Genomic DNA, 21,413 nt, shown 5'->3' on the forward strand with positions numbered 1-21,413 from the left:
CAGATTCCCTCCTTAACACCCTGGTCAGCTTGTTTATAGGAGATGTATTCATATAGTCAGTAAGACATCAAAATTTTCTAATTATATCTAGTCATGTCAAATGACAATTATGCCCTTAGTTCAGTTTGCCAGACAATGCTTTACCAAAGAAGGTTTGCCAAAAATTTTTTGACCGAAGAAAGAGTAGGCATCTGTAGCATCTGCAGACTAGATCATATAAAATGTCCCTGCAACAAGTCTGCCCTGTCTCCACGGAAAGCTTAAGGTAAGTGTATGGGGTCCGCAGCCTTGCAGGAAGAGGATGGTGCCCTTCTGTGCCACAGCATTCCTGCTGCCTCCAGTGCTCATTTCCAGGAGGGCACTCAATTTCTCAGCTCAGGTTTTAAATCTGCTTTCAAGGTACCTGCACGTTTTCACTCTGGATTTCTGTGCAGCAGCAAGTAGGGAGTTGCCATTTCTGATTTTTAGTACTGACCAACTGCCAGCCACCCATCTGGTGTCACGAGAGGTAAGAACCTGATTTATTAATTCTTAAAGGGCAGAGAAAAGGTCCTTTTGGGTGGGATTTCTCTACGACTGAGAGAATGGTCACTGTTTCACGTTCTATTTTCAAACCCAGTGTGGTCGCAGAAGGTGGTGGGGTGCCCAAAGCTCGTAGGGTTTTCAAGTGAATCATGGAATCATAGAACAGCCTAGGTTGGAAGAGACCTCGAAAGACAATCTGGTCCAATCTTTAAGTGGCTGTGTTTGAAGTCTCTGACCGCTGATGGCAGACCAGAAAATCCCCATGGGGACATTCTTCACTTCTGCTTCACTGACCTAACAGGGAGTGAGGCGTGCTGGCTTCCCATCTTTGCTATGGCAGAGCTGGACCAAGATGGTCCAGTCAGGAAAAAGTGCAAAATTCTGCATTCTGCCTGAGAATGTATGAATTAATAAATCACCTGAGCATATAGACCGTCAAACCACCTTTGTAAAATGCCAGAGCTCTCTTAGATACACATTTTCTTACTCTGGACAAAAATATATTTATTACCTAATGAATAAAGAGAGAATAAATTTTACTAATGTAGATAGAGAATTTTCAAGTGCAGTTGCCTATATTTAGCTGACTACATGTTTAATAAAGCATTTGAAGAAATACTCTTATTTTTTTAAAGTTTTGAGAATTCACCTGTTCCTAGATTTTTTCCAGTAAGTATTTATTTGGGATCTTAATACAGGCTTGGCAATTCCAATTTCAATGCTTGAATTTTATTCCACCCACATCAGAACTTTGGGGCTGAAATTATTTAGATATTGTACTGAAGAATGACAGATGCATACAACGAATTAAGTTATGGCGGAATATGAAAAGGTCACAGACTGTCCTTTTCTTTTAGTTGCCAACTTCGTTAGCAAAATTCATTAATTTCCCACTGCTTTTCTGTTACCATTATATTTAATAGGTAAATGTCTAACAGGTTCAACATTTTCCAAGACTGTAGGTCACCTAAACTACAGTTTTTCAGAAATGTTATTTCACTGTTCATCCTTTTAACAAAATATGTTAACTGTATTTCCATTCCCAATAGCGATGTCTTAGTGAAACTTGGTCAGCAAATTAACTCTTGTCTTACAGACACGATATTCTTAAGGCACCAAACCATTCTGAAAGGTCATTAAAAGTTTCTCTCCTAAATGTTTGGAGACACAGACTACATCAATAAAAACTTCTTATTTTATAGGTTGACCTAAAAATTAAGTCTCTAGTTTGTACACGTGAGATGTTCCAAATACTCAGAGTATGAAGAGAAACCAAGGCACAGGATATAAATTTTTTCCCAGTCTTACAGAATACATGTAAATAATCAGTGCTATATTGTTCCTCCCCATTAGAGTCCTCTGCTGACATACCTTCAATAAAGTGCAGACATGGCCTCTGCAGATGCTGAGATGGCCGTCTTTGGAGAGGCAGCACCCTATCTCCGAAAGTCAGAGAAGGAGAGAATAGCAGCCCAGAACAAGCCTTTCGATGCCAAGACATCTGTCTTTGTGGCCCATCCTAAGGAATCCTTTGTGAAAGGGACAATCCAGAGCAGGGAATCAGGGAAGGTCACTGTCAAGACTGAAGCTGGAGAGGTGAGTGAAAAACAAGGCTGAAGGACACCATTTGATTCCCAGTCTCAGCTCTTAGCTGACATACGTGGATTGTTCGTTTCCTTGGCAGACCCTGACCGTGAAGGAAGATCAGGTCTTCGCCATGAACCCTCCCAAGTATGATAAAATAGAGGACATGGCCATGATGACCCACCTCCACGAACCCGCTGTGCTGTACAACCTCAAAGAGCGTTACGCAGCCTGGATGATCTACGTAAGTACCAGCAGCAGTCTTCCTTTGGGTAGCTAGGAGGAACTGCTCTGCCAGGCTAAGGGGAAGCCAACGTGCTGTCTCCCTTCCTCGCAGACCTACTCGGGTCTCTTCTGCGTCACTGTCAACCCCTACAAGTGGCTGCCGGTGTACAACCCGGAGGTGGTGTTGGCCTACCGAGGCAAGAAGCGCCAGGAGGCCCCTCCACACATCTTCTCCATCTCTGACAATGCCTATCAGTTCATGCTGACTGGTGAGTGCTTGACCTCCCTCACAGCAATATAAAACAAAAAGCCCCACTGATCTCACTGGAGCATGTGACAAGCCAGCTAAAAACACCACAGAGCTGTATGACTGAGAACTTGATTGAGTTATGCAGGAATTAATTTCAAGTGCAACTGACACAGAAGCATGCATGGACTGAGCACTATGTATTATTTGCACTATATTGTACGAAATTCTACACTCTCCCGCTGCAGAAATAGTACTTGACTCAGTTTGCTACTTTTTTTCACTGATAGGAAAGAAAAAGTTATTATTCCATATAATCCATTATTTTGGACACAGATAGGCAATTTGATTAGATTTGTTGATGAGAACTGTGTGAAGGGCAAGGAGATGCAGAGTTTGCCTTAGGACCCCATGCCTCTGACAGCTCTATGCATTCATTTTGGCTTATAATTACTACGGCTAGGACCTGGAAGGGAATTGGGTATTCTTGGACTTTCTGAAGAAGCCCCAACTTCCATTTACAGCTTTACTTCTCATTCAGCTGAGTGTTACCCAGGTCAACTGCTAAGAGTATCTTTCTTTCTGCCCCTTTCACAGACCGCGAGAACCAGTCGATCCTGATCACGTATGTACACCCCTGCTCGGGTCCCTGCAGGGCTGCCCGGTGCCAGGGGACCTCCTGCCTGACCACACGCTCTCTGCTTCTTTCTTTGGTTTGACAGCGGAGAATCCGGTGCAGGGAAGACTGTGAACACAAAGCGTGTCATCCAGTACTTTGCAACAATTGCAGCGAGCGGGGATAAGAAGAAGGAAGAGCAGTCAGGCAAAATGCAGGTAAATTAATAGGTGCTGGCTTGCATCAATGCTTTCTTCTGTTCCTGACATGATTTTTGGAAAGGATAACCAGCAATAAGTATTGTCCTGCAGGGAACGCTTGAGGATCAAATCATCAGCGCCAACCCACTGCTGGAGGCCTTTGGTAACGCCAAGACCGTGAGGAACGACAACTCCTCACGCTTTGTAAGTTGTTGCTTTGGACAAAATCCATCCTCATTATAACTGTAGTGGTGGGCTAGTGGTATTCTCACATAAGGAGATGGCAATGAAATGCATTTAGGCTGAAATGCTGCTGCTTCTTCTTAACAGGGCAAATTCATCAGAATCCACTTTGGAGCCACAGGCAAACTGGCTTCTGCCGACATTGAAACTTGTAAGAGACTCTCCTGGCCTGATCCCATTCCTTCTAACCCTCCCCAGTTCTTATGCTAACTCTGTCCTACCTTCCTTGACAGATCTGCTGGAGAAGTCCAGAGTCACTTTCCAGCTCAAGGCAGAAAGAAGCTACCACATATTTTATCAGGTCACCTCCAACAAGAAGCCAGAGCTAATTGGTAGGAGGCATCACTGAGCTTTTTGGAGGAAGATCCCTGAACAACATTTAACTAAATTACAAAATCAACAAAATTTAACCCATGAACTCATCTGTTTTCAGAAATGCTCCTCATCACCACCAACCCATATGACTACCCTTTTGTAAGTCAAGGTGAGATCACTGTTCCCAGCATTGATGACAAGGAGGAGCTGATGGCTACAGATGTAAGTAACTTACAAAACAGGTCAATAGGCACAGGTCATACATCACATAACATGCAAATATTTTACTTTGCTGTTTGTATTTCCAGAGTGCCATTGACATCCTGGGTTTTACTGCTGAGGAAAAGACTGCCATCTATAAGCTGACAGGGGCTGTCATGCACTACGGGAACTTGAAGTTCAAGCAGAAACCAAGAGAGGAGCAGGCAGAGCCCGATGGCACAGAAGGTATTATCAAACTCAATAATTAACCCTTCTGTAAGCCACTATGGATGTGGAAGCCAGCAAAAGTTGTTGTTTGTTGGACTTTAGGAACTGAAGGAAAACAGTAAGCCAGAGGAAACCTGTCCCTTGTCTTCTTCTCAGTACATCAAGTTCACTGATCTCAGGATTTTTGTATCTTATGCTGTGAGCAATTTATAGTTTAAAATCTCCTTTATACACTTCCAGGATGTCAGGAGAGATTGGATGTCCTACTTGTAACATTATTAGTCATATCTTTGTTGGAATATGGCTTGCAGTTGTGAAACAGCCAAGTGGTTCAGCTCTTACAGGATGGGATGACCATGTTCCCATTCACCCTCCCCTGTCAGACACTCAGGGAACTCTGGTGTGAGAGGTATATTTGATTCCTCTCCTTTATTGGCCAGGACCTACAACCCACATCTCCATCTCTCTGAAAAATCATTCCTCTCGCTAAAGGACTAGGCAGAAGATGGGAAGTACCTTAGGTAAAAGGTTGAAACATAGTGAGTTTTACTGAAAATCAGAAACCAAAGCTCAGAAAGGGTTAGACTCTAGATCTGAAAAAAAACAGAGATATCCTCTCTGTGTTCCACCCTAAATATTGGGTGGTTTTGATCACCTGAAAGAGTAGTGCTCTACTCAGCACTCGTCAGGCCATACCTGGAATACTGTGTTCAGTTTTGGTCCCCACTGTACAAAAAAGATGTGGACAGGCTGGAGGTGGTCCAGAGAAGGGCCACCTGGATGATCAAAGGACTGAGAAGCCTGCCATAAAAGGAATGGCTGAGAGAATTTGGTTTGTTCAGCCTTGAGAAAAGAAGGCTGAGGGGTGACCTCATCCATGTTCCAGTACTTAGAAGGTGGCTACAAAGAAGATGGAGACTCCCTTTGTACAAAGAGTCACATGGAAAAGATGAGGGGTAATGCGTACAAGTTACGTGTGGGGAGATTCCAATTAGATGCTACTGAAAAATTTTTCACAATGAGAACAATCAGCCATTGGACGAATCTCCCCAGGGAAGGGGTGGATTCCCCAACACTGGACACTTTTAAGATTTGGCTGGACGGGGTGCTGGGCCATCTTGTCTAGACTGTGCTTTGTCTAGACAGAGATTTGCCAAGAAAGGTTGGACCAGATGATCCCTGAGGTCCCTTCCAACCTGGTGTTCTATGATTCTTTGAATGTAGATCAGTACCTGACCATTGTCACTGCAGCTCCTGAGCATGTACTACAAATATTCAGAATGGCAAGCTGCAGCTTTTAATTTTGTGTCAGGAGATTTTTGAAAACATTACTTTCTACATGCTTCAGTGAAGATTTTCAAACACAAATTCTTTTACAAAAGCTCAATATGGGTAATGATGACTTTGATGTTACCAAGATTCCCTCTATGACAGTCTATCAAAAGATTTCAAAGAACAGAAATGTGAACCCTGCAGCCTTTAGAGAATACTCCGGGATTTGAAGTCTATGTGACACTAAACTCTTCCTTTTTCCTCCATTCAGTTGCTGACAAGGCTGCCTACCTTATGGGTCTGAATTCAGCCGACATGCTCAAGGCACTGTGCTACCCCCGAGTCAAGGTTGGCAATGAATACGTGACCAAAGGTCAAACTGCACAGCAGGTAAGAAAGATGTAGTTACCTGGAACCATGTTTTGAATTAATATCCCATTGATTCTCCTCTGCTCTGTATGGTAACTCCAGGCATTCATTTTTCTTATAGGTGCACAATGCTGTAGGTGCTCTGGCAAAGGCTGTCTATGAGAGAATGTTCTTGTGGATGGTTGTTCGTATCAACCAACAGCTGGACACGAAGCAGCCCAGACAGTACTTCATTGGTGTCCTGGACATTGCTGGCTTTGAGATCTTTGATGTAAGTAACAAAGATTTGCTAAGAGCTATTTGGAAAGGACAACTGGATGTTATGATCACTGTGAGACATATTTTTAAAGACGACGTAATACCATCACATAATTGTTTGCAGCTATTTGCCTTTTTTTTGTCATGAAGTAAAAAATTACCTTTCAAAGCACTTGTATTATTCCAAGATGTGCAAACTCAAAAGTACAGAATGGTCCAATCAGAAAAATTCCTTGGTTTAAATGGTCAAGGACAAGACAGTACAAAAACATGTATATCATGATAGGCCTAAGCCTGTTTTTTTCTCCCTATAATTTGTCCTCAGACTATACAGGAAATATATTTTATCTTCATATTTTTATCAATTTAAAAAATCCTTGTGGACAACTAATATGATGCATTTCTCTTTTTCACTATGTAGATAGAAAGCAGACTGAAGAAATGCACAGGCTTGACAATGAAGCCAAGATAACTGCATTCCTTATTTTTAAAGGATGAGGTTTTGTAATTGTCACTGCATCTTGCAAATATGGGTATTTCTTATTTTATTTCCAGTTTAACAGCTTTGAGCAGCTGTGTATCAACTTCACCAATGAGAAACTGCAACAGTTCTTCAACCACCACATGTTCGTGCTGGAGCAGGAGGAGTACAAGAAGGAAGGAATTGAATGGACATTCATTGACTTTGGGATGGACCTGGCTGCCTGCATTGAGCTCATTGAGAAGGTATCCTTCCTATTCAAATGCATTATATGTGTGGAAATTCTATAATTACTTGGTCTCATTTTTCAAAGGCATCTTCTGTGTTTGTGTCCAAATATTCAGCTTTTATTATTCAAAATACTTTGCTCTGTAGTTTATTTTTTCTGTCAAGTGAGACATGAAGGACATTTCACACAGCTTTGTGGCAGCAAGTCTGTACTGATGTCTTTTCAAGTGCCAAAAGATTGTTAAAGTCATAATAAGAGTGTTCTTCCAAAACAACTAGAGTCAATTTCCAGGTCAGCGTGTCCTCCTCCCCTTTCAGCTCTAACAGACTTGTGCTTGTACAGCAGAATAGCTGTATCTTTGTAAAATTAACATAGAAGATGGACATACATAACTGTCAGCGCACAGTCGCACTTACATGTACATCCTTTGACTGACAATGAGAAGGCAGTCGCGCTTCACATGAGAGAAAAAGTTCAGTGACTGGCACGATGATAAGTAGTTAGAATCACAGAACTGCTGATGTTTGAAGGCAGCTCTGGAGATCACTTAGTCCACCCTACTTGGTCAAGGAAGAGTCAGCTAGAGCAGGTTGCTCAGGACCATATCCAGTTGGATTTTGAATATCTCCACGGGTGGAGACTCCACAGATACTCTAGGGAACCTGTTCCAACTTTTGATCACCCTTACAGTAAAGAAGCTTTTTTCTTCTGTTTAAATGGAATTTCATATATTTCAGTTCAGGCTTGTTCCACCTTGTCCTGTCACTAGACACCACTGAGAAGTCTCTAGCTTTGTCTTCTTTATCCCCTCCCATTAGGTATTTATACACCTATTTGTACATCCTCAGAGCCTTCTCTGTTCCACACTGAACAGTCCCATCTCTCTCAGCTTCTTCTTGTATGTCAGATATTCCAGTCATTTAAATATCTTTGTGGCCTGTCACTGGACTCACTCTACTACATCCATGTTTCTCTTGTACTGGGGAGCCAAGAACTGGACACAGCACTCCAGATGGTTCTCAGCAGAGCTGAGCAGAAGGGAAGGATCACCTCCCTTGAGCTGCTGGCAACATTCTTACTGCAGCCCAGGATGAGTTGATTGCCTTTGCCACAAGGGTGTATTGTTGACTCATGTTCAATTTGTCTAAAATATCTGTGTGTGCTCTGAGTCCCTCTGGATAAGAAGGTAGTGCTCTGACTTTATAAAGCACATTCTCAACATAAACCAAATGAATTTTCATTAATCTTTACTATTTATTTGGTGTTAAAAAATGTAAGTATGAATATGTTTATCTCACTTTCTAGCAGAAAATGTAATTGAATGATAATCTTTTCTGATTGTATCTCAGTCTATGTTCCACTACTCTGCCTAAGTAAAAGTCATTATCACCCTAAAAACTAATTACAATCTGTCTCCCTTGTGCATTTCTCCCAGCCCATGGGCATCTTCTCCATCCTGGAAGAGGAGTGCATGTTCCCCAAGGCAACTGACACCTCTTTCAAGAACAAGCTCTATGACCAGCATCTGGGCAAGTCCGGCAACTTCCAGAAGCCCAAGCCTACCAAAGGCAAGACTGAGGCACACTTCTCCTTGATCCACTATGCTGGCACGGTGGACTACAACATCACTGGCTGGCTGGAAAAAAACAAGGACCCCCTGAACGAAACTGTCATTGGGTTGTACCAGAAATCATCGCTGAAAACATTGGCCTTACTCTTTGCCAACTATGGTGGAGCAGAAGCAGGTTGGTTCTATGAATTCCGTATTTTCACTGATGTACACCTTACGAAAAGGAATCATAAAAGGCAAAAGCAAAAATCTAAAACTTGTTCTATTTATTTTGAATTTTTCAGAGGCTAGTGCTGGTAAGAAAGGTGGCAAGAAGAAGGGTTCTTCTTTCCAGACTGTCTCAGCCCTTTTCCGGGTATGGTAGAGAGTTTACTGTTTCTTCCTAAGCTGAGGAGTAAACCTACCATTTAAAATGGCTGGTCTTTTTTTGGCTTAGTTTTGTTAAAAGACCCTGAAGTTCTTGGGCCATATTTTGCTAGGGATAAATCCACTGTAATCTATTTATGCTCCATTCTACTGAATGCACAACTTTTCTTTTTGTTCACTTGTCCCAGGATGACGTTTCTAGATAGAAAAATGCCATACAGAAAACTTCTCAGGTATACCTAAATATACCAGATTTCCTTCAGATGCCCATCTCTGGCTTCAGAACCTTTTATTGCCCTTTAACAACATTCTGCCCTCTGGTCTGGAAGATGACCTGTTTGATCCATTCATATCTCTAGTTTTTCTCCATGATGCAGGGATCAGTCTCTTACAGTTGAAATACCGCCACTCCGTGGGTTATGGATTTTAAAGATGTCAGATACTTGATAGTGCTTTGTCATAACCAGGTCTTGCAGCCTGCCTGATTTCTTCTACAGCTCTGCTGTCATTTGACTCTTGATCACCTGGCAGCCTCTAGCCAGTGGTCTGAAACAGGACATGGGCATGTGTGTATATGTCCAAAGAAAAATAATCATAGCTTTAGTGCCTTAGCCTTGCAAGTGGGAAACTATTGCCAGCATGTAACATTCAAAAAATTATGCAAGAAGCAATAAGCCTATGTTTAAAGGTCATAAGACTTTAAGAGGTAATGTTATAGGAGAAATATTATTTGCTGCATTTGGGTTGCATTTCTATTATGTTTTCAAACTTTCTTCTACTATCCCTCTGGTTTAGACAAGTGTTTAGACATCTTAATGTTTTGGCTGCTTGATTTACATACTCTAAGATGACCTCTGGGGCTACCCACTTCCCTCCACTAATTATAGGCAATAATTATTTATAAATAAGTATACAGATATTAATTATAAAACAAGGCTGGATTCATCTCACCTTATTCTCATCTTACCTTACAAGGTAAACATGCAATTTAGATATCTAAAACTCAGCTTGTCATTTTTGTTCCTTTTTCTTTTAGTGGGGAAAACAGGAAGGTTCTATTTAGTGTACTCCATAACTCATCTTAAATGCCTAGTGTGGTAGAGGTATCAGTTTATCTCTCTGGGTACATCCAATGGAAGATGGATATCATTTCTAATGAAGGCACTCCACTAGAGTCAGTGAAATGTATTAAAATTGTATGTTTAAGATTATGATACTTCCTACAGATTACTCAGAAGAACTTTATACTTTAAGTTAGTAACAGCAAAGATCTGTGGAAAGTCAGAAAAACTGGTGCAAGGGGCTTCAGTTCAGGATTCTGGAAGCTAATTTTTGTCTGATATCTCATTCTCTCATTTCAGAGGGCTTGATGCTTATAGTGGAAATTACATTTACTAATATAAACTTTTGTTAATGACTCTCCCAGGAGAATTTAAACAAGCTGATGACCAATCTGCGAAGCACCCATCCCCATTTTGTACGCTGCATCATCCCAAATGAAACAAAAACACCTGGTAAGAGACTCACATATAGGAAGTTTTTAGTATAGTGAAGCTCTTCCTCTCTGTATTACAGAATGTAGCATATATTTGTATTTGAATTGCTAGGTGCCATGGAGCATGAACTAGTGCTTCATCAGCTGCGGTGTAACGGCGTGTTGGAAGGGATCAGAATTTGCAGGAAGGGATTTCCCAACAGAGTCCTGTATGCAGATTTTAAACAGAGGTCAGACTTCTTCCCCGTACTGGATCATTTTGTGCATCTTGAGTAGCTTGCAAAATTTAAGTTTCACCTCCGGTGACAAGAACATTCTCTAAAGTTTATATTTAGCAGTGCTGTCATGTTCTCAACAGTTCTTAGACTCTTTCTTGCAGTGTACCACCCAATTGGTCTCAACAACAGACCTCTTTATATTCCTAGCATCATTTAGGTTGGAAAAGACCCTTAAGATCATTGAGTCCAATGCAAGTCCTTCCATTTTCTCCCCCAGATACAAAGTGTTAAATGCAAGTGCTATCCCAGAGGGACAGTTCATTGACAGCAAGAAGGCTTGTGAGAAGCTCCTTGGATCAATTGATATAGACCACACTCAATACAAATTTGGTCACACCAAGGTACAAGAACTGTTTGTTTCAAGTACTATGTGGTTTTGGTTTGCATGGTTTGAGAATGATACTCAGATTCTCCAGATAGCATGTGAAATGACGAAATAGTGTATATAAAAGCAATCAAATAAGTACTTATTGAGTCAGCCCTTGAATATAACTGAAATTAATTGTCATAGGATGATTTAATTAAGGGTTAATTAAGAGTTCCTAATTTAAAACAAAGATGTAGAACAAAAGAATCAAGGGTTAATAAAAACAAAGTAAAAATGTCCGGCTATTATAGTTCCTCATCTGCAGGTAACTGGAAGCTTGGAAATATAAAAGAGGGTCTATCACGACATACGTTCTTTGTGCTTTTGCTCTTTCTCTTAACTTCCGATATTATCTGCCAGGGGGACAGGGTATTGGGCTACACTGAACAAGAAGCACATACACTGCACATATTTTCCTGCTCTTACCTAAGGTGTTCTTCAAAGCTGGGCTGATAGGCCTCTTAGAAGAGATGAGAGATGAGAAGCTGGCACAGCTCATCACCCGCACACAGGCCAGGTGCAGGGGCTTCCTGATGAGAATGGAGTACCAGAGAATGGTGGAGAGGAGGTAGACATTTCTTCAAATTAGGTTCACTGTATTTGGCTTACTGTGTCATCATGGTCTAAATATTTAATATTAATGACTTACCTTTCAGAGAGTCCATTTTCTGCATCCAGTACAATATTCGTGCATTCATGAATGTCAAGCACTGGCCCTGGATGAAGCTGTTCTTCAAGATCAAGCCCTTGCTGAAGAGTGCAGAATCTGAGAAGGAGATGGCCAACATGAAACAAGAGTTTGAGAAAACCAAGGAAGAGCTTGCAAAGTCTGAGGCAAAGAGGAAGGAGCTGGAGGAGAAAATGGTGAAACTGGTGCAAGAGAAAAATGACCTGCAGCTCCAAGTGCAGGCTGTGAGTACTACCAGTGTGCCTCACCCTAACTGAACTGTGATGATCAGGCTGATATTTACAACCATATTTTCAAAAGACGCATAGAAACTACAATTTAGTCAAGTCAATTGTATTTCATTAAGTGGTGCTCTTAAAAACATAACTAGCTTCAATAAGGATTGTCAGGAGGCTGCAGTCAAGCTATTACCTTATAGACTTTTCTGTGGTGTATGCTGAGGTCTCTATCATTTACATGGAGTTAAACTGCATCAAAGCAATCAAGAAATTTTACTTTTATTAGTATAATATTAGTTCTTCTAGTAATTATTTCCTACCTCTCCGAAAGTGAATATGCCTATCCTTATACACACATAATTAGGAATTCTTAGGACAAGTTAAGAGGACATTTCTTCCCTCTCTTTATTCTCCAATTAAACAAGATAAGTTGTTTCTTTCCGGTGTACGTGGTGGCTTAGGTATTACAAAGATTACTATGTTGTAATACTGAACTGAGAGGAAAAAGACTTTAATATTCTCACTCACCCTCCTAAATCATGCAGAAACATTACATAAATTTATGTGGTACATGTGCAGTTTTGTAATGCTGTGGTTTCTAATTTTAGTCATTCATAGGTTAGAAAAGACTGTACCCTTGAAGTTATTATACTATGCAGCATAAAGGACATATAGGAAAATTTATGTGCACCCCTTTTTAAAGAATCTTGAAATGTAAAAAGATGAAAAAATCCACTCACTGCTAAATTTATTAGTTTTCTTTCTTTTATTATTTCTGCTAGACTGAAACTTCAGAAAAAAATATAACAAATACCACAGGGAATCTGTTGCAGAAAAAGTATAGAGACAAGTTTTCCAGCAAATCCTTAGCTGATGAGGGTCTCATCAGAAAAGCCAAAGCTGTTAGGTGATGAGTATTTTTGGGCCATGGTGATGAAAATCTAAATCAGAAACAGTTCCTCCAAAAAGACAGTAGGGTGAAAAAAGAGAAATACAGGAATGATGTGAGCATAACTGTGACTTCGGTATTTATATTTAACTTGGCATATGGTTATCACTCAGCTCTTCATAAATGTGGGAGATATTCCTATGATTAAACTAAAATTTATGGACTTTATTCTAATGTTTGATATTATGGGATAATATTGGATTCTATACCTTGCACAAATATGTAAATATTCAGGCCTTCATGTAGATTGAAAAGAATTTTATTTAGTTTCAGCTTTAAAAACTGTCTGTTTCAAAGACAAAAATATAAAGCGACTCTGTATTATATTTCATTCTGCTAGAACATAAACCAAATTTTTAAATACAAAATGACTATCCAGGACTCTAAACTGTGAAGGTAAGCATCTCGATATTCCCTCAGAAACATATGCCTTAAACTGTTATTTTCCAACCAGGAAGCTGATGCTTTGGCTGATGCTGAGGAAAGATGTGACCAGCTCATCAAAACCAAAATCCAGCTGGAAGCCAAAGTAAAGGAGGTGACTGAAAGGGCTGAGGATGAGGAGGAAATTAATGCCGAGCTGACAGCCAAGAAGAGGAAACTGGAGGATGAATGTTCAGAGCTGAAGAAAGATATTGATGACCTTGAGTTAACACTGGCCAAGGTGGAGAAGGAAAAACATGCCACCGAAAACAAGGTACAAGGCAGAACCTGTCACTCTCACTCCAGAAAAGAGCACTGTGATGTTACATGACTTCTGTATCTACTTCCCTTATTTACACGTGCTCCCTTCTTCTCAAAGGTGAAAAACCTCACAGAGGAGATGGCAGCCCTGGACGAGACCATTGTGAAGCTGACAAAAGAGAAGAAGTCTCTCCAAGAGGCCCATCAGCAGACACTGGATGACCTGCAGGCAGAAGAGGACAAAGTCAATACGCTGACCAAAGCTAAAACCAAGCTGGAGCAGCAAGTGGACGACGTAAGCACACAGGCATACAGCAAGAAGAGGACAGGTATGGAGTTAGACCTGGCTGGCAGAGCACTGATGGTCTTGCTCTTTTTAGCTGGAAGCATCCCTGGAGCAGGAGAAGAAACTGCGCATGGACCTTGAGAGAGCTAAGAGGAAACTCGAAGGAGACCTGAAGCTGGCCCACGACAGCATAATGGATTTGGAAAACGATAAGCAGCAGCTGGATGAGAAACTGAAGAAGTAAGCGTGGCTGTGGGGCACCCGAGTGCTGGGCTGGTGCACTTGTCTTTTCCTTTTGAGCTCTAACATGGTTTGCTTTGCCTAAAGGAAAGACTTTGAAATCAGCCAGATCCAGAGCAAAATTGAGGATGAGCAACTTCTGGGCATCCAGTTACAGAAGAAGATCAAGGAGCTGCAGGCAAGTCTCTGTCCCTTCTCCTCTTTCCCCCAGTCTCAGGTGAGGCAGGAGGAGGGCATGGGTGTGAAGGGTCCCTAATGTTCCCCAGGCTCGTATTGAGGAACTGGAGGAGGAAATTGAGGCTGAGCGAACGTCTCGGGCAAAAGCAGAGAAGCATCGGGCTGACCTCTCCAGGGAGCTAGAGGAGATCAGCGAGCGCCTGGAAGAAGCAGGAGGAGCTACCGCAGCTCAGATCGATATGAACAAGAAGCGTGAGGCAGAATTTCAGAAGATGCGTCGCGACCTCGAGGAGGCCACGCTGCAGCACGAAGCCACGGCTGCCGCCCTGCGGAAGAAGCACGCGGACAGCACAGCTGAGCTTGGGGAGCAGATCGACAACCTGCAACGAGTGAAGCAGAAGCTGGAGAAGGAGAAGAGTGAGCTGAAGATGGAGATTGACGACTTGGCCAGTAACATGGAGTCTGTCTCCAAAGCCAAGGTACACAAATACTTTTATTAGTAATTTGTAAACAATGTAAGCTCTATGCTTAATCTTATCTTATTTAACTATTATAAGGTTATAACTTTTTTATCCAAATCTAATGTACAGAACTGCGGGCATATGCACATAGTACACATGTATGCAAACTGCATCTTCTGGACACATTTTCCTGCTGTAACTAAGGCAGAATCAAGGTATTAACTCTATTTTCTTATATGTGATTGACACCTAGGCAAACCTGGAGAAGATGTGCCGCACTTTGGAAGACCAACTAAGTGAATTTAAAACAAAGGAGGAGCAGAATCAGCGCATGATCAGTGATCTCAATGCTCAAAGAGCTCGTCTGCAGACAGAATCTGGTACGACACTTCCATCTCTAGTTTGGAAACGGAAAACCCCTAAATGACTCTCTTCACTGTTGAAGTATTTTCTTAATTACAAACTTTTCCAGGTGAATATGCACGCCAGGTGGAGGAAAAAGATACTTTAATTTCTCAGCTGTCTAGAGGGAAACAGGCTTTCACCCAGCAAATTGAAGAATTGAAGAGGCAACTAGAGGAAGAGATAAAGGTGAAGATATTTCGTGTTACAAATGGAGTAAATAGTTTACATCACGTTCTTTTTGGTTCAGTGTTCAAGAGCTAAAAAGTTGATCTTATTAAATGTTCAAAACATCCCATTAGGTAATGCAATCTAGGCCCTGTCAGGGCAGGACTCCAAGCTTTTTGCAGTATATCAGACCATAGCTTTTATTTTTTTCATGCAGTCATTTAGTCACTATTTCTGTGGGATATATTCCAGTGTCTAAGTGTCAGTAAGAGAAAATTTGCCAGGATATATCTATTTCTTATTGCAATCTTTTTACCACCAGGCCAAGAATGCCCTGGCCCATGGCTTGCAGTCTGCTCGCCACGACTGTGACTTGCTCCGGGAACAATATGAGGAGGAGCAGGAAGCCAAGGGGGAGCTGCAGCGTGCCCTGTCCAAGGCCAACAGCGAAGTGGCCCAGTGGAGAACCAAATACGAGACGGACGCTATTCAGCGCACGGAGGAGCTGGAGGAGGCCAAGTACGTGGGGAAGGTGGGGAAGGCTGGCAGAAACCAGTAATGGAAATTTGAAAAGACCACTGAGATGCTGAGAGGTGAAAGTCTACTGGTAGGTTGAGAAGGAGTTATATGAACCAGAAATATGTACTATGAAGGGTGTGGATTTGAAAAACACAAGGAAAATAAGCTACACGAGAATGAATGCAGGAGAAAGGCAAAGTGGGGTGTGTGCAGAAGGCAGAGGGATAGCTAGACCCTGGGGGAAAAAAAAAGGGAAGAAAAATGACTGGCTGGGATAGGCTCTGCAGCATGTGCATGGGGATGAAGTAATGCAAAGTGCCTCAGCACTGGTGTGAAAATGAAAAAACAATCTCCAGTTTAGTCCCAATTATGAGCTGTGCTTACCACCTCCCAGGAAGAAGCTGGCACAGCGGCTGCAGGATGCAGAGGAGCACGTCGAAGCCGTCAATGCCAAATGCGCTTCCCTGGAAAAGACAAAGCAGAGGCTGCAGAATGAAGTGGAGGACCTGATGATTGACGTGGAGCGAGCGAATGCTGCCTGCGCGGCTCTGGATAAGAAGCAGAAGAACTTTGACAAGGTCTTCTGGGCTCCAGCCTTGGGGCTCCTGGGCAGAGCATCCCCTCCTGATTGCCACGTCCATACTCACGGCCCATTTCTCTTCAGATCCTAGCAGAGTGGAAGCAGAAGTATGAGGAAACGCAGGCTGAGCTGGAAGCCTCCCAGAAGGAGTCTCGCTCTCTCAGCACGGAGCTGTTTAAGATGAAGAATGCCTATGAGGAGTCCTTGGACCACCTGGAAACGCTGAAGCGTGAGAACAAGAACTTGCAGCGTAAGTCCCTGGCCCTCTGCTCCCGGCCGGGCTTTCTCACTATCCACCACCACCCACCGCTCCACGTGGGTCCTTGCCTGCAGGTCGGCAAAGATGCCTGCCACCTTGGTGCGACAGGGCCCTTCCCATTCTGCTCTGTGCCTGACCAGGCGTTTGGTCTTTGTTCCCACAGAGGAGATTTCCGACCTGACGGAGCAGATTGCCGAGGGAGGAAAGGCGATCCATGAGCTGGAGAAAGTCAAGAAGCAGATTGAGCAGGAGAAATCTGAAATCCAGGCTGCTCTGGAGGAAGCTGAGGTAGATGCCCATAATCACTGGCGTCAGCACTAAAAATATGAGCAATGGGGACATATGGCTAAAACCTGCCTGGTCCCCCTCTGTTCTGGCTGGGAGCCAGCCAGCTGAGATTTCCTGAAATAGCCTGTAATTTTCTGGAAAGCCAGCAGTAGCTTTATCGACATTACAAATGTTTGTGCCTGCTTCTCTAGGCCTCCCTAGAACATGAAGAAGGGAAGATCCTGCGCCTCCAGCTTGAGCTCAACCAGGTGAAGTCTGAGATTGACAGGAAGATAGCAGAGAAGGATGAGGAGATTGACCAGATGAAGAGAAACCACCTCAGAATTGTGGAGTCCTTGCAGAGCAGCCTGGACGCTGAGATCAGGAGCAGGAATGAAGCCCTGCGGCTGAAGAAGAAGATGGAGGGAGACCTGAATGAAATGGAGATCCAGCTGAGCCATGCCAACCGCGTGGCCGCAGAGGCACAAAAGAACCTGAGAAACACACAGGCAGTGCTCAAGGTCTGTTCAGCAAAGCTAGAGAAGGAGAAAAGTCTTCCCTGACATTTTTGGCACCCAAGCGCACACTGACGCCTTGTAATTTCTTTTGTCCCTTTTACAGGACACGCAGATACACTTGGATGATGCTCTCAGGACCCAGGAGGACCTGAAGGAGCAGGTGGCCATGGTGGAGCGCAGAGCAAACCTGCTGCAGGCTGAAGTTGAGGAGCTACGGGCAGCCCTGGAGCAGACGGAGCGGTCGAGGAAAGTGGCTGAGCAGGAGCTTCTGGATGCCACCGAACGTGTGCAGCTCCTCCACACCCAGGTAAGGGTGTGGTGCCAAAAGCAGTTGTGTTGACACTTAACACACAGGGCTGTTATATACCGGAGGATAGGGCAGGACAGCGGTCTAGAATGGCCTCTCTACTGCTGTCCACAAGGAAAGGCCTACTCAGCGCCCATCACCTGATCCCACCACTCACATTTTGCAAACAAGCATTTTAAAAAGAATTCCAGATTTTGAATTGCAAGCTTGAAGAGGAAAGGCTCGTCTCAGGCTGTAGGTATTGCAGGCCTGAGAATGCAAGTCTTGCCATCTCTCTTTGCACAGAACACCAGCTTGATCAACACCAAGAAGAAGCTGGAAACAGACATTGCCCAAATTCAGGGTGAAATGGAGGATACGATCCAGGAAGCCCGCAATGCTGAAGAGAAGGCCAAGAAGGCCATCACTGATGTGAGTTGGGGGCTCCTTTCACTGCTTAAGATAACTGCTTTCTCCCCAAAATGTCTCCAGCCTCAAAATGGCTTTGACCCTTTCTCTTGTCAGGCGGCCATGATGGCGGAAGAGCTGAAGAAGGAGCAGGACACCAGTGCCCACCTGGAGAGGATGAAGAAGAACCTGGACCAGACGGTGAAGGACCTGCAGCACCGTCTGGATGAGGCTGAGCAGTTGGCACTGAAAGGTGGCAGGAAGCAAATCCAGAAGCTGGAGGCCAGAGTGCGTAGGGCTGGTATTTGAGCACCTGCAAGCATGTCATGGAAGCAGCCACCATGGAGGCTCCAAAGATGATCTTCTCATTGCAGGTGCGGGAGCTGGAAGGGGAGGTGGATGCTGAGCAGAAGCGCAGCGCTGACGCCGTGAAGGGTGTGCGCAAGTACGAGAGGAGGGTGAAGGAGCTGACCTACCAGGTAAGGCAGGAGGCCTCCTTGGGCTGAGAGAGTTTTCTCACAGCGAGTCAAATTTTGCACACACCATCCCCAAGGGGAATTGTTAACCTGAGGTGGTGGGAAGCCACTAATTCACTCTCTTTCCTGTTTGCCAACTGCTTTAGTCTGAGGAAGACCGGAAGAATATTCTCAGGCTGCAGGATCTGGTGGACAAGCTGCAAATGAAGGTGAAATCCTACAAGAGGCAATCTGAAGAGGCTGTAAGTATCACTCTGAGTGCTTGGCAAGAAACACTTTCCAAGTGGGTAGCATGGTCATTGGGGAGATGAATATAAGAAACTTGGGAAGCGCCACTGGTCGGTAATTGAGGGCTTCAAGTTCTTTGAAGTGCTTATAAATTAGCCTAGCCTTTGAGAACGAAATCAATGAGCAAATAAGAAGGCTGATGAGGAGGGTAAGTGCACATAACTTTTTTTTGGCATTAGAGCAGCAAAGTAGTCCATACAAAGGAATTCTTATTAATAATACTGGATAGTACAATACATTAGGAAGTTTTGAAAAGCACATATTTTCAGAATTTTGACATTTGTGTAACTGTCCTTTCAAAAGATGCCTGTGACCCTTGCAATTCAGAGAAGCTTGGTAGTTACGTAGAAGCAAACGGCCTGCCAAAACTCCAGAATTCTGTGCCTAGGAACACAGAAAATGTCACACAAGGAATCCTTCTGATTCAGCGTATTCTCATTTACTACAGGGAATTCCACACTTTGGATATGGCCAGGGAAAATTTAGCAGATAGAGAAGGTGTTGGAAGTACGCTCCCAAGCCACATTGTGCACTGCATTTAGAATTGTGCAAGGAGCCTTTGCCTTTTTCTGGGCATGCTGCAATCAGGAATGAACTGAGGGAAGTCCTGCAGCCCCTGAATTTATGAATGTCCGAGCACGGCTTCCGTGCTGCTGCAAACAGTCCAGTACGGACAAGGGCTTCTAGACTCAGATAAGGGGATTTGTGAGAGGGACACTGAGGAGATCTCACGGACTCACTGTCTCTTACAAACTCTTAGCCCCGTCTCAGGGTCTGCAGAGGAAGTTGAACATTTAATTCCAGAGATAACAAAATCTGATTCCCAGCTGCCAAGTTTCCTCCCTTCCCATATTCCAGAGCAGAATTATGTTCAAACCCTGTTGTGATCTGTCTGTAATGGATCTTCTAAAAAGGGGAGGATGAGGAGGTCTGTGTGAGGCTTGTGTGCAAGCAGCAGTGGGTGGGGGATGGAGGGGAAGAGCCGCAGCCCCAACAAGGCCGAGGCGCAGGAGGAGTGAAACCCCTGCCCTGGGCTCCTCACCACCGACTCCCTCTGCCCGCACAGGAGGAGCTGTCCAATGTCAACCTCTCCAAGTTCCGCAAGATCCAGCACGAGCTGGAGGAAGCCGAGGAGCGGGCTGACATTGCAGAGTCGCAGGTCAACAAGCTCCGAGCAAAGAGCCGGGAGTTTCATAGGAAGATAGAAGAGGAAGAGTGAGGCTGTCATGAGGCAGCAAAGTGACCTGAGGGATGCACAAAATGTGAACCTCTTGGTCTCCTTCTTCTGTAATGAGTCTTTGTACCCACCTCAATGTCTAGAGAATAAAGACTGTAGATTCCTTTGCATACACACTATGAGCAGTGCCGCCTTTTTTTTTTTTCCCCCCCCTCATCAAGCCTGGGATATTGCATTGCTGCTCAGGTTTTCTTGCTTTTCCTAGCTGGGGGAAGGGAGAACTAATGCATACTCTGGATTGAGGACTTGCAAACTTGGAGGCTGACCATTCCAGTGGAGACTACTGATAGTCCAGCCTGTGCTGTCTTCCGTCTCCAGCAGCCCCTTGCCCTGCTCCTACCCTCACATACTCTTAATGCTTCTCCCATGGTCCATCCAGCACAGCTTACTTCCCACGTGAGAGGCAAGAGAGGGTGATCCCTTTCCTTTTTGCTTTCCCTGTTTCGGTGCACACTGCGTGGCACCAGCGCACCTCAACACATCACCTCAAAGGTCAGCCTTGTCACCTCTCGCACAACAGGCTGCACATGGCATTGCCTCAGGCAAAAGGGAAGAAGAGAACTGATGGGTGTACCCCTCCACTCCTTCCTCACACACTGTACCTCGCTTTTGGCCTACCTACAGGCTAAACAGACAATCTATTTTGGGGAAGGGAAGGGGTGAGGGAAGAAGGGAAGGGGGAAGTTGTCAAACACTTTTTCCCTCATTCAGACCCTGATCTGAACAGCAGAGGCACAGTGGGCACGTACAACCACGAAGTCTCACGTGCTCTATCAGCCACCTCAGCTGGATTGTTCCGACGCATTACGCCTTGCCTCTAGTTTGGGTGAAAGACACACGGGCAGTGCCAAGGTACGTTAAAGAGAAGCCCACAGATGTCTGCCTAAGCTGATGCTTTCGTAGAACCAACAACTCTCGGCTTCCAAGTAACTTCTGTCCCTTATTTTCAGGGAGACCACACAGCCTTGGAGGATTTTCTCAGAAACCTCAAAGACTGCGGGGCTGTGTATACAGCGAATCAAACACAGGTTAGCGGTTACTGAGGGCTCTGAAGCTAATTTGGAAATCCTTTCAGCAATATCAACTTACACAATTGCACCACTGTTGCAGCTGTGCCTGTCTGAGGCATTCACTGCTGGTGACCCCAGCTGACTCCGGGCTGCAGGAGCCCTTGATGCCGACCAGTGCAGAGGGAATGAGAAACACATTAGCAGCAACTGAGGAGTGAGGTGC

General features: G+C 44.0%; 1 protein-coding gene across 2 annotated transcripts; it reads left to right on the forward strand.

Annotated features, from left to right (window-relative positions):
• The first annotated feature begins 245 nt into the window (after positions 1-245).
• On the forward strand, positions 246-20,297 carry LOC129214544 (myosin heavy chain, skeletal muscle, adult-like). 2 transcript variants are annotated; one of them, XM_054846383.1, is made up of 40 exons: positions 246-265; positions 400-508; positions 1,879-2,121; positions 2,210-2,353; positions 2,447-2,603; positions 3,179-3,206; positions 3,304-3,415; positions 3,509-3,601; positions 3,728-3,791; positions 3,874-3,972; positions 4,074-4,177; positions 4,264-4,402; positions 5,928-6,046; positions 6,147-6,296; positions 6,839-7,009; positions 8,429-8,738; positions 8,848-8,918; positions 10,356-10,443; positions 10,537-10,654; positions 10,920-11,043; positions 11,501-11,637; positions 11,726-11,981; positions 13,379-13,621; positions 13,727-13,903; positions 13,989-14,134; positions 14,222-14,312; positions 14,401-14,790; positions 15,026-15,152; positions 15,245-15,363; positions 15,665-15,861; positions 16,256-16,439; positions 16,526-16,691; positions 16,864-16,988; positions 17,180-17,488; positions 17,589-17,792; positions 18,078-18,203; positions 18,297-18,467; positions 18,554-18,658; positions 18,802-18,897; positions 20,010-20,297. In XM_054846383.1, exons 3-40 carry the CDS (start codon positions 1,915-1,917, stop codon positions 20,160-20,162), a joined length of 5,820 nt encoding a protein of 1,939 aa, XP_054702358.1. In that variant the 5' UTR covers positions 246-265; positions 400-508; positions 1,879-1,914; the 3' UTR covers positions 20,163-20,297. The 2 variants fall into 2 exon arrangements, with proteins under 2 accessions (XP_054702358.1, XP_054702359.1); XM_054846384.1 differs by having other exon boundaries at positions 246-508.
• Positions 20,298-21,413: the final 1,116 nt, after the last annotated feature.

This window comes from Grus americana, chromosome 18 (genome assembly GCF_028858705.1).
Source record: "Grus americana isolate bGruAme1 chromosome 18, bGruAme1.mat, whole genome shotgun sequence".
NCBI lineage: Eukaryota > Metazoa > Chordata > Aves > Gruiformes > Gruidae > Grus > Grus americana.